The sequence below is a fragment of the Eptatretus burgeri genome, chromosome 1, assembly GCF_056783735.1.
Source record: "Eptatretus burgeri isolate ZD-2024b chromosome 1, Ebu_testis_v1, whole genome shotgun sequence".
Taxonomy (NCBI): domain Eukaryota; kingdom Metazoa; phylum Chordata; class Myxini; order Myxiniformes; family Myxinidae; genus Eptatretus; species Eptatretus burgeri.
In genome coordinates this window covers 17,140,203-17,153,018 of record NC_140961.1, presented here as the reverse complement: position 1 = coordinate 17,153,018, position 12,816 = coordinate 17,140,203, and the positions used below count along the sequence as shown (strand labels likewise).

The 12,816-nt window shown below is 41.1% G+C and overlaps 1 protein-coding gene across 1 annotated transcript in view; it reads right to left on the bottom strand.

The window, feature by feature from the left end:
• LOC147033942 (dedicator of cytokinesis protein 1-like) overlaps positions 1 to 12,816 on the bottom strand; it is a 681,090-nt gene that overhangs the window by 157,977 nt on the left and 510,297 nt on the right. Inside the window, exons 34-36 of the mRNA XM_085873660.1 lie at positions 3,552 to 3,637; positions 1,214 to 1,379; positions 144 to 184 (exon numbers count right to left, since the gene is read on the bottom strand). Of these exons, the coding sequence (XP_085729786.1) occupies positions 144 to 184; positions 1,214 to 1,379; positions 3,552 to 3,637 (293 nt within the window). The remainder of the gene's footprint in view (positions 1 to 143; positions 185 to 1,213; positions 1,380 to 3,551; positions 3,638 to 12,816) is intronic.

The window sequence follows — 12,816 nt, the reverse complement described above, 5'->3', positions numbered from 1 at the left end:
TGCGAAATATATTTTAGTGAAAAAATGAATTTGTTCACAAGTGTTGATGAAACAAGGTCTCATTGTGAATCTGAACACCTTCATTTGTTCTCTTCATTAATCACTTAAAGCAAATATGGAGAGTCGTAATGATTAATTCTCACCTGAAATACATTTCTTCTCGACCTATTTCCTTGTAGAAATTCTGAAAACAAAAAAAACGTTTCTGGTTAAAAAAGATGAATGAAGCGTTATTCATACATGTCTATATTCTTGTCACAGCATTCCAAAAAGTGGACGTGATGGTAATATGTTAACAGAGAGTACTTCATGCACCTCATGAAATAAAAGTGTTTTACAGAGAAGATGTGTAACCCCAAAGATGTACAATGTATAACCCCAAACCCCAGAGAAAATGTATAATCCCAAAGATGTACTACACTTCAGACTGGAGTGAGAAGGCTGGAGTGAAAATGGCCAGATAACAGACACTACACATCGCTCTCACTTGGTTACTCCGCTCACAATGTTGCTTCCCATGTGGGTTAACAGTCCCTTCCGTAGCCTGTCCACCTGCGCAGTGGGAAATGGGGTTTTGCATTTGTGGTGTGTGTGTGTGTGTGTGTGTGTGTGTGTGTGTGTGTGTGTGTGTGTGTGTGTGTGTGTGTGTGTGTGTGTGTGTGTGTGTCTCGGCCATAACTGTTTTTTTTTTAAACCATTTGAGCTTCGGTCATTAAATTTTTAGCAACCCTTTACGATGTGACTATGCTGAAGACCAATTGATAATTGGGTCAAAATGTCAAAGTGCAAAGTCACAGTGAAGACGAATTGGCCTTAGGAGCCCGTCTGCTGCGCATCGGCGCGAGACGGCCGGGTTTTTTTTTTTTTTTTCGCTTCCATGTCCACATTTCGTTATTTTGGCCACTTGCATATTGAGAAGCTTTCTAGTTTACCATTTTAGCTTTGGTCATCAAATGTTTAACAAACGTTTTATTATGAAAACATGGAGAACACCAAATAATAAATTATACGTTGTTGTTGGTTTTTTTTTTTTTAGCTGTTGCTTTCGTGAAGTTTGGTTCGAGTACAAAGCAGACTCTGATGGCCTTGCATTTTGGGATGTTTTGTAGTTTGGCTTTTAGTTGATAAAATAAACGATTGCAAAACTTGTCCACCCATACAGACTAACACTCATCATCAATCATGTGGACTGCATGCATTCCATTGTAAATACCAGCAAGTTAACAGTGCAGATCATGCGTCCATCCTTGTTGTCCTTGTTTTCCTCACTGGTGATACTCCGGTAGTCGAGCAGTCTTTCCAGAAGGCGAGACACCACTTCCACAAAGGCCCCCCCGCTTTGAGCCAAATACTTGTGCCGTTGACAGCAACTTGCAAGTCTGGAAAAAAAATGAAAGAAGCGGTACAGCATCGTTAAATAAATAATCTATAATTATTGATCAACTACTCTAGTGGACAAGAAACCCATCTTATAAACGTGTCATCATGGGCAAATCAGCCCCAAGTAATTGTGGGTAATTAAATCAGCTCAAAGTAGCACATTCACCTGTAGTCAATGAAAAGATGGTAAGCTCACAGGGAGGACATTTTGAGACCAGATGCTTTACATTGGTAGGATTTTGAACCCTGTGTGGAAATATCAAATGTCGATATTCCAAAAACATATTCCATATTCGATATTCCAAGGTCAGAGGATATGGTGATGGAGATATTGCTGAACACTGCAGCTTGTTCTGACACCAGTTTTTTGCTCCAAATCACTATTCCAATACAGAAACACGTGTTTTCCATCAAATAGTTTGTATTTTAGCTTTTTTTTTTGTCGCCATGTCGAAGCTCATGTATGAGCTAATACACAGAGACATAGAACAAGGCAGGAGACAAGAGGGGTGGGAGAGGGAAGCACAAAATAGTGGGGAACAAAAACAATGGGATATCTGTGGAAGGGAGTGGGATGGGGTGGGGTACATGGAGTAAACGAGAAGGTACTGCAGGGACTTTCAGGAAGGAAAACGGGGAATTTGAAGGAGTTGGGTTTGGGGTGGATTAACGGGGGTAGTAAAGATCAAGATTTTGTATGGGGGGGGGGGAAGATATGAGATGGTAGTGAAGAGCTGTTTTGAAGACCTGGAGGGAGGAGTGGGATTGAAGTGAGTGTGGGAGTTTGTTCCAGAGGTGGGGAAAAAAGAGGAATGAAAGAGTGAAGGTGAGCAGTAATTCTTGATTTTGGCAGTTTTACCAGAAGCGGTTTTTATTTAGCGGGCATCGAGCGCCCTGCGGAAGTATACGTGGGACAGATCACAGAGAGAGAGCAAGTGGGAGGGGGGGGGCAATGTCGGCTTGCACCGAGTCAAAAAGCTTACACTCAGCAAAACAACACATTTTACACAAGAAACCTTCTTCATTCAAAATCGGTCTTATTTGCCTAATACAAGCGTTTTTAACACTGTAGCTTGTTCTGACCCCGGTTTTTGTTACAAATTACTTTTCTAATTCAGAAATGCATGCTTTTCATTAAACAGGTTGTATTTTAGCTTCTTGTCCTCCAAAAAGTTAATTATGTGAAATATTTTTCCAACTTAGTTGATGACTCACATATTTTCCGATTTGCGCAAGTGAATATTCATAAACCGAAAGACAGTTCAAAGAGTCCTGAAAAGCCTCATTGCCCAGTGTCAGAGCATCATCTCCAAAGAGGAAGGAGTTAACCAAATTTAACAAGGAATAGGGATTGACTGTCATAGTATGGGAAACAATCAGGATATAAACAGTCCTAACCAATCGCATCAACTGCAGAAAAAGACTACAAGCAACACCAACGCTGACCATCTATCTGGAGGACCATTGAACTCACTCAAGAAAACCCTGCAGTGGATTGTATAATTGAACAACCATTTGGAGAGATATTAGACATAACTCCATTAAGTTATGAAAGAGTATATCATGTAAACATCGGTACAGTCAATTGATGCAATGTATGGGATACCATGGTAGAGCAGCTGCACACAATATATTCATCAGTGTGGTCAATGCACAGTCACATGGCCTGGTGAAAAAACTGGCTACTCTGAGCCATCAATGTGAAAATAGACTTTGAAGAGTGACAAGTCCAGGTAAGTCCACATGATGAGGTTCATGGTATATATTTGATTGGTAAACGAGAAAAATATCAGGAAGAACCGATGGACTAATCATGTGAGAAACGGCAAAGAATGTCACCCTCAAAAAATCAGAGTAAATGTCTAAGTAAGGGACAATGTGGGATTTGTGATTTGTGTATTCTGGGATTTGTGTATTCTGAAGCCCTATAATATGCAATTTTATAGACAATGCATTGACGGGTGACCATTCAATACAGGAGGTTCCTGTGACCTTTGGTAAAGGACATGTGCAGATTATCAATGGAGGACAGTCAAAAAGTCTATCGAAAAATCGAAAAAAAACATTCAAACAAGACAAAGCCTGCACAACAAGACTGATGAATGCAATACCCAGCAACCTCAATCTGTCATAAACATTAAGTTTTTATGATAAAAGTCAGAAATACTTGCATTGTCTCAAAAAGCTTCCTGTATTCTTCATCACCATGTCCTCCTTCAACCTCAAGGTCCAGTTTGGTGATGAGTTCGTTCTCAAACTGAACAGAGAAAACAAAATTAATTCACTTCTCTACTTTCCTCAAAATAAACAAGTCCAATTCAAAGACAATGAAATTATCCTTCTGTGCATTTAACGTTAGAAGCGTGGGTATTCAAATACTCACATCCCATTTCAACAACCACACACACACATAATGGAGATAGAAGTTCTAATCGAGGACACAGTCCACCACCGCACCTTAAAAATGGGACAAGTACATTTTACATTTAAATAAATAAATAGGTAGGTAGAGGAGATGGTAAAGTACATAAAATTAAATCATGGTTCCTAAAAGCATGTGCAATATGTACAATTCCCGGACACTCCGGATAAACGGACGGATGGACAGCACCCAAAATAAAGCCCCAAGCATGCTGATGTCCGTTTGAAGGTGATCAAATAGAATGCATTTCAGATCATTGTTCTGATCCTCTTTCTTGGATACACGGAAACAGGACCATTCATTCAATGATAACTTATTGGTGATTATCTTTGTATCATGATTCAGATTCATCACAGAGTCCTGTTCTAAGCAAATTCCATTAAAGAGAGGCTTGCTAACTCATTATTGAGGATATATCAGCAAAATAGATTTTAAAAAAAGAACAGAAATGTTTCATGCTAGTCATGAAACCATTGCATAACTTAATTATTGAGTAATCTTTCAAGAAGTTTTTATTATATCTTTCTTGTTTAGTGGATGCGTATTGGACTGGGATTCAATTCTGAACTCATCCTGCTGGTTGCATCATCGCTAAAGGGCTGATGCAGCACACCTGCATATCCGGGCAGGAATTCGTAATTTGTTCATGGTGCCGGCGATAGCTCGCCTGCTTTTCGCGAAAGACACCATGAGATCTTTAACGCCCAACAACTAACGCTGGCAGACGGGACACCCGGCTTGACGTCCGTCTGCGAAACACCAGGGTGACAGTTTACAGTTGGGTCAAGATTTAAATCCCAGCTAGAAAACTCAGAGATGAGTGCGTATACACATCTAGGCTATCCTGCAAGAGCAAAATAATTGGCGATTAAAGAGAAAGATTAATATGGTACACAGAGTATATATGTATCCATCAAGATGATTAATATTGGGGAATCCAAGTGTAAAACAACCGGAATACATTCCCACCAAAAACAAAATAACTCAAGGGGAAATCTGTGCAAATGACATTGCACATATTAGAGCGCATGGAAGAGCTAAAGGGAAGAGAGAGGCTTGCACAAACTGATAACATGATTGTACTTTAAAACAGATAATCGTGGGAAGTACTCAGGTAAAAGTTTAAAAATCATCTGAAAGAGGTGATCATCTGAAAAATCGAAGAGACATAAAATAGAGGCACGAGTAAGGGAAACAAAAGAGCAAAGGTGAGGAGGAAGGTTTGATTTTATGGAGGTGAACAATGAGTGGGATAGATTCATTAAAATATCATGATCATGCTACGTATTGGTGAGAGAAAGGATGGAAAAGCAGATGAGAGCTGGAAGAAAGTCCGGTACTCCAAAGTGTCTGCGCCGAGTGAATCTCTTGCTTTGAAGGGCAGGGTGAAAGCCTTCCTTGACCCCAAGAGTGCATGATGGAACGAAAGAGCCTTGGCACACAGCAGAAAACAATATTTCATCGCAATGTATGTTGAGGTCTTTAAAACTTTGAGAAATTGAGTATAAAGAACGAAAGGATGTGGTCCAGTAATGTTTGACTGAAGCGTTTCACTTTAAAATCCAGATTTCAAACATGCTTTCCCCAGAAACAAGTTGTGTCTTACAGTGAGATGTTAAACCTCAAGAGCATGCAATTTCTCCAGAGGTTGGCCACTAAAGAAGAGATAAAAGGATTCGCTATCAGCGGTTTAAGCAGCAGGCCGGTTTTTGATCTTCTTCAGGGATGCAGGCTGGGAATTCAACATTTGAAAGTTCATCTCGAAAAAAAAAAGTTCACATAATCAAATTGGAATAGATGTATTAGCATTTGCATTCAGACAGAAAGAACCAAAACCCTCATGCACTCCATTAACTATTCAATAGTCCTCCATTGTTATTGCAAGCTCTCATTGAGTGCTCTTTGGCATACTTTGAATATGCACAGACATGTTCAGGAACAAACACAATCCCAGCAACGCTGCAGGATTCTGCCTTTTGTGAGCTATAATTTACCCCCAACAGATGAAAAACAACAAATTAAACAGAAGTGGGACGTGCAGAGTAAACAAGTCAAGAGTAGTGGGAACAAGTCACAAAAAAGTCAACAGAAGTGGGACATGCAGAGTAAACAAGTCAAGAGTAGTGGGAACAAGTCACAAAAAAGTCAACAGAAGTGGGAACCTGCAGAGTAAACAAGTCAAGAGTAGAGGGAACAAGTCACAAAAAAGTCAACATAAGTGGGAACCTGCAGAGTAAACAAGTCAAGAGTAGTGGGAACAAGTCACAAAAAAGTCAACAGAAGTGGGACATGCAGAGTAAACAAGTCAAGAGTAGTGGGAACAAGTCACAAAAAAGTCAACAGAAGTGGGACATGCAGAGTAAACAAGTCAAGAGTAGTGGGAACAAGTCACAAAAAAGTCAACAGAAGTGGGACCTGCAGAGTAAACAAGTCAAGAGTAGTGGGAACAAGTCACAAAAAAGTCAACATAAGTGGGAACCTGCAGAGTAAACAAGTCAAGAGTAGAGGGAACAAGTCACAAAAAAGTCAACATAAGTGGGAACCTGCAGAGTAAACAAGTCAAAAGTAGTGGGAACAAGTCACAAATAAGTCAACAAAAGTGGGACCCATAGAGTAAACAAGTCAAGAGTAGTGGGAACAAGTCACAAAAAGTCAACAAAAGTGGAACCTGCAGAGTAAACAAGTCAAGAGTAGTGGGAACAAGTCACAAAAAGTCAACAAAAGTGGAACCCATAGAGTAAACAAGTCAAAAGTAGTGGGAAGAAGTCACAAAAAAGTCAACATAAGTGGGACCTGCAGAGTAAACAAGTCAAGAGTAGTGGGAAGAAGTCACAAAATAGTCAACAGAAGTGGAACCCGCAGAGTAAACAAGTCAAGAGTAGTGGGAACAAGTCACAAAAAAGTCAACATAAGTGGGACCTGCAGAGTAAACAAGTCAAGAGTAGTGGGAACAAGTCACAAAAAAGTCAACAAAAGTGGGACCGATAGAGTAAACAAGTCAAGAGTAGTGGGAACAAGTCACAAAAACGTCAACAAAAGTGGGACCCATAGAGTAAACAAGTCAAAAGTAGTGGGAACAAGTCACCAAAAAAGTCAACAGAAGTGGGACCTGCAGAGTAAACAAGTCAAGAGTAGTGGGAACAAGTCACAAAAAAGTCAACATAAGTGGGAACCTGCAGAGTAAACAAGTCAAGAGTAGAGGGAACAAGTCACAAAAAAGTCAACATAAGTGGGAACCTGCAGAGTAAACAAGTCAAAAGTAGTGGGAACAAGTCACAAATAAGTCAACAAAAGTGGGACCCATAGAGTAAACAAGTCAAGAGTAGTGGGAACAAGTCACAAAAAGTCAACAAAAGTGGAACCCATAGAGTAAACAAGTCAAAAGTAGTGGGAACAAGTCACAAAAAAGTCAACATAAGTGGGACCTGCAGAGTAAACAAGTCAAGAGTAGTGGGAAGAAGTCACAAAATAGTCAACAGAAGTGGAACCCGCAGAGTAAACAAGTCAAGAGTAGTGGGAACAAGTCACAAAAAAGTCAACATAAGTGGGACCTGCAGAGTAAACAAGTCAAGAGTAGTGGGAACAAGTCACAAAAAAGTCAACAAAAGTGGGACCGATAGAGTAAACAAGTCAAGAGTAGTGGGAACAAGTCACAAAAACGTCAACAAAAGTGGGACCCATAGAGTAAACAAGTCAAAAGTAGTGGGAACAAGTCACCAAAAAAGTCAACAGAAGTGGGACCAGCAGAGTAAACAAGTCAAGAGTAGTGGGAACAAGTCACAAAAAAGTCAACATAAGTGGGACCTGGAGAGTAAACAAGTCAAGCGTAGTGGGAACAAGTCACAAAAAAGTCAACATAAGTGGGACCTGCAGAGTAAACAAGTGAAGAATAGTGGGAACAACTTACAAACAAGTCAACAGAAGTGGAACCCATAGAGTAAAGAAGTTTGTCATTGGAACAAGAGTAGTGGGAACAAATCATAAAGAAGTTAGCAGAAGTTACAAAAGTTGGCAAACTCTCAAATTGGTCTCGAATGGACACGAAATAAATGAGGATTGAGCCCCAGGTAAATGACAACACTTGACAGCAAGAGGAGGAGAAAAAAAGAGAACATTGCACACGGGGATCTCGAAGATTTCAATTTAGCCATTTCTGAACGTAATGTTATTCGTTGAAAAATGACGGGTGCACAAAATTCAACACAAGACAGAGGATTACAATACATACAAAGTATAGATTACATCCGATGAATTATTTGCAAATAAGGATATGGAAAACGGAAATGAGTCAAAATGGAATCGTCACCATGAACGGGTCAAAACGTCAGGTGTGTATAAGCACATACGGTGTACAAGCGCAGCCTTGATTTCTCCCAAAATAAATTAATTTTAAAAAACGCAGGTAGTGTATATATTGCTGGCTTGATTGATCAATGCCTCAAAGAAAGAAAAAAAACTCGTGTAATGTAATGAAGCCAAAACATAGCTACTGCTTATGTGCACGTATAATATATCGTGTTTGTGGATTCAAATTACACTGGGCCATGAAGGAATGATCGTATCGGCCGGAAGGCTTGAAGGCTGTCGGTCCTACACAAACTGTGCGACTCAGGACGGCTGTGATGCCGATGCAACCTGTCGACATTTGATGACGCATTTAACCGTCGCTTTTGGTCTTTTTCACACTGAAGAGAAAACTTATAGGGAAGGCATGGCGATTGTGAATATACCACTTCTAAATATGTTTTGGGCCTAATGGAGCAGAAAAATGGAAGTATGATTTTTTTTTTCAGATATGGAGTTAGATTCCAATTGTCAGTAGAGTCAGGCCAGCAGTTCAACCAATAGTTGCAATGAAACATAAATACACATTTTGAGGTTCGGCTAATTCTACATAGATGGCAGAAATTAACCTCAAAAGGTCAAGTGAGAATTAAAAGACAAGAGCACGCTTCACATGCCAAATTCATTTTATTTTGCAATCATTTTGAGGGGTTGTAATAACGCCGAGTTTTGTGACGGCGAAGCTCAAGTTTCCAAGAGAGCAAAGGATTCCTGTGACAGAGCGACAAAAATGGCCAGGATTGTTACATCCTGGACAAAAGCACCAAGTTTTGCCCAGAGCCTCCCAGGGGTATCACGATGGAAAAATGCCGAAGCTCCAATGAATTTGTTACACGGGAGGGCTGTGACGTCATCATGACGTCATCAAATAAAATGGCACATAAATCCAGATTAAAATTTTCACAGTTATACTTTGGTGCTTATGCTTTAAGATGACAACAAATCCAAGTTACATTACTTTGGAACTTGAGAAAGTGTTCAATATGTTTTTGTCTGTTAACCGTTCCTCGGCTGGAGTTTTGGAGTGTACCAGAGGGTGATGGGGTGGGGGGGGGGTAGAGGGTGATGGGGGTGGGGGTGGAGGGGGATTTTCTCGTTTCCACTAAATAATTCTGTTAAACCTTGGGCTGGGAGGCTGAAATTTTCTAAACAATAGCTTTGGGTTAAGGTCTGCATGACTGCCTAAACTATGATGACGTCACGGTGATGTCATATTCTAAAAATGCATTTTTTGGCCAAATTTTCGATCTCGTTTTATTTGTGTAATTTTCTCCACAAAACTGTCAAATATATATATATATCTTCTTCTTCTTCTTTCGGCTGTTCCCATTAGGGGTCGCCACAGCGGATCATCCGTATGATCCGCATCGTGATTTGGCACATGTTTTACGCCGGATGCCCTTCCTGACGCAACCCTGGTCGGCTCTTACGACACAGGGATATGGTACTAAATATATATATATATATATATATATATATATATATATATATATATATATATATATTCTCTGGTGCAAACTAGTTGTGAAATAAACTTGTGCTTACACTATTATACAGGAGAAACACTAAAGTTTCGAAGAAAAAATACAGAAGGGTAACTCTTTAGTCACACCATCTTCATGCCATTTTGACCCACTGCTCAGGTGGTGTGCAAACAGGAAAAATTATTCCATTCTTCTTATTTTAGTATCCACTTATCGTGGTGGCATGATGACATCTTTTCAGGATTCTCCATGAGACATAGTATTGACTAAATCAACACCCTTCAACACCCTGGTGTCCTTCTTGATGATGTCTTACAGGGCAGTGAGGGGGCGACCCCTTCTTCAGGGTTCTTCAGGCCTCCAGAGTAGAACTTTCTTTGCAAGTTCATCGTGTCACGTCACATGACCAGCAAGGTGATGGCGGCATTCCCTCACAATGGAGTGATGCAGGGCAAATAACCATTCAGATCACTGTTTGTGATACGGTCTTGCCAAGAAACGTTCATCACTTTTCAAAGCAATTGGGTGTAGGTACTATCCAGTGATTTTTCCAATGTTTTGGTTAAGGTCCAGGATTCGCATCCCTAGAGAAGGATGGGCTCACCAATAGTTTTGGAGACCCTTCGCTTACTCTTTCTGTGAATTAAAGATCTCCAAACTTTATGGAGGGCGTGAACTGCTGTCCAAGCCTGAGCATTCGTAGTCATGCTGCGTGTCGGTATAGGAGCCGAGGTATTTAAAGTCATTCACTCTCTCTATCGGACTTCCAGCAATAGTAAGTAGAGCACACTCAGCAGAAGGATTGAAGATTCTAATAGTTTGGATCAGATGGAACACCAGAAAACTTTCTCGCAAACGTTACCTCATGGCATCGCTCCTTTTCACCAGATTCAACAATTCCAAACTTGAGCGGGAAAAGAGTAGAAAACAGAAACAAGAGGAAAGGTCCGGGGAGTCAGATGTCCGCCGATCAAAGAGAAAATTGACAATTAGTGGTAAAGGTGTCTACATTTTCTGTGAAAAGGTCACGTCTTTCAAGCTGCATGAGGTTTCAACATTCAGCACTGAGCAGTCCTTGAGGAAAATGGAAACCAACATCCAGGATGAGCACATTCTTGCCAAACTGTTAGGTGGAGATTTGATCACTTTGGAAGGCACGTGTCATCTTCCATGTGTGACGCAGTACCATAATCACTATTGAGCTCATGTACGACAATGCATACTACTCCAAACAGACAGAGAGAGACCAAAAGCTCGTGCTTTTGTGGAACTGGTGGCCCATATTGAGAATTCAGCCGAGGATGGAACATGCCTTTTCAAGTTCTGACTAACATCAATTGTACCAAAGTCGACTTCGAGGGCTTGGGCAAGACATCTCAGTCAATAAGACCCACTTAAAGGCCAGGCTCCTCGAGCACTTTGCAGACATGTGTTTACAAGAACAGCTGGTAAGAACACCATTCTGGTATTTCTGGAGGGCATGCGGGAGATGCTTAAAAATTCCTTCCTTTTACATAACTCTGAATCGGAACCTCTCCAATTTGCAAAGGTTGCAAAAATTTGTGGAAAGGAATTGCTTAAGGATGAACAGTTCCTCCGGACGAATGCTTATAGATGAACAAAATGTCAGCAAAATATGCTGCCTGGCACAAATCTTCTCACATCAATGATTCTTCATAGACAAGCAGTTGAAGGAGAAACTGAATATTCTCAAGCACTTCTCACAATCTCTCAACTGTAAGGAGAGGTCAAACACAGAACCCTCTTACAGTTGGGGAGAGAGACAGAGAGACAGAGAAACACAGAGGCACAGAGCCTTCCCTTCCCATCTATGTTGGTATAAACATTCACGCTGCAACCACACAAAATACCCAAATTGAACAGCGAGCCAGTCTGGGTCTGAGCATCTCATACAGCCGTGTTCTCCAGCTTAAAAACTGGCTGGCCCTCTCCACGTGTGATCAATTCAAGGCTGATGGTGTGGTGTGCCATCAACCCTGAGAAAGGGACTCTTCACTGTTGGATCCCTTGATAACATTGACCGTAACCACATATCCACCACAGTTAAGGGTTCATTTCATAGAAGCGATATAATCCGGTTCCCAACTTAGGAATGGATATTTGGGATGGGGAAAGCATTCTCTTATAACCACATCAACACCATCAGCTACAATCATGGGAAGGAAATTTATTGTGCTCTTCCCTTGTTCCATGCCTTCAGCGGGTGTAACACAACTTCCTGCTTCTTCAACAGAGAGAAGATGAATTTCTGGAAGACATGGAAATCCTGTCCAGAAGTAACCAATACATTTATAATTTATCATGGCAGAGAACCCATTTGTCCCAGTTGAAGTCTCCTTTAAGAATTTCCATTGTCTTGAGCAACTTATGGTCCTCTTGTATGACAAAACCAGTAACATGGAAACAGTTGATGAGCCACGCAGGGAGGTTTTCTGAAATAAAAGCAGGAGTCTGCGGAATATTCCATCTACCCAGATAATCGTCCAATATTTTCTTAAGCAGATGTTGTTGTTCGTCTTACGGCTGCTCCCTTTTGGGGTCGCTGCAGCGGATCATCCGTTATGATCTGCATACTGATTTGGCATAGGTTTTATGCCGGATGCCCTTTCTGACGCAACCCTGGTCGCCTCTTACGACACAGGGATAAGGATTGGGTTTCGCCATGATTCCAGGCTGCCCGATACCCTCTCATAGCGCAGCCCAATGCAGAGCTCCCGTCCTCAAGCGATCCTCCAACCCAAGCCTCCGAGTAGCCGGATTACAGGTGCACACCACTACACCCAGTTTTTTCTTAAGCAGATGTGATATCCTTATATTTTGTATTTGTACTAATTTCAGTTCTGTCTTGTCAGAATGCCCTCCGACAGCACATGGCCTATCAATAAAGAATATGGACCACCAGTGAAGAGCCTGATCTCAAGCTTCCTCGGCCAGAAGGAGGGGGATGGACAATGAAGGCCACCTGGTGCCATCTGTGGATTACTCTCCCAGAATTGGCGAAAACCTGTGTAGAGCTCGTAAATTGTGTTGCAAGTCCGAAAGAGGTTGTTTGAGATGCAAGTGCACCAAAGCCGAGCAATCATGCACTGACCTTCGCAGTTGCAAGTGTCAAAAGTGAACTCCATTGTATGAATTTTAAAGACAGCAACGTAATTTGGACTTTAG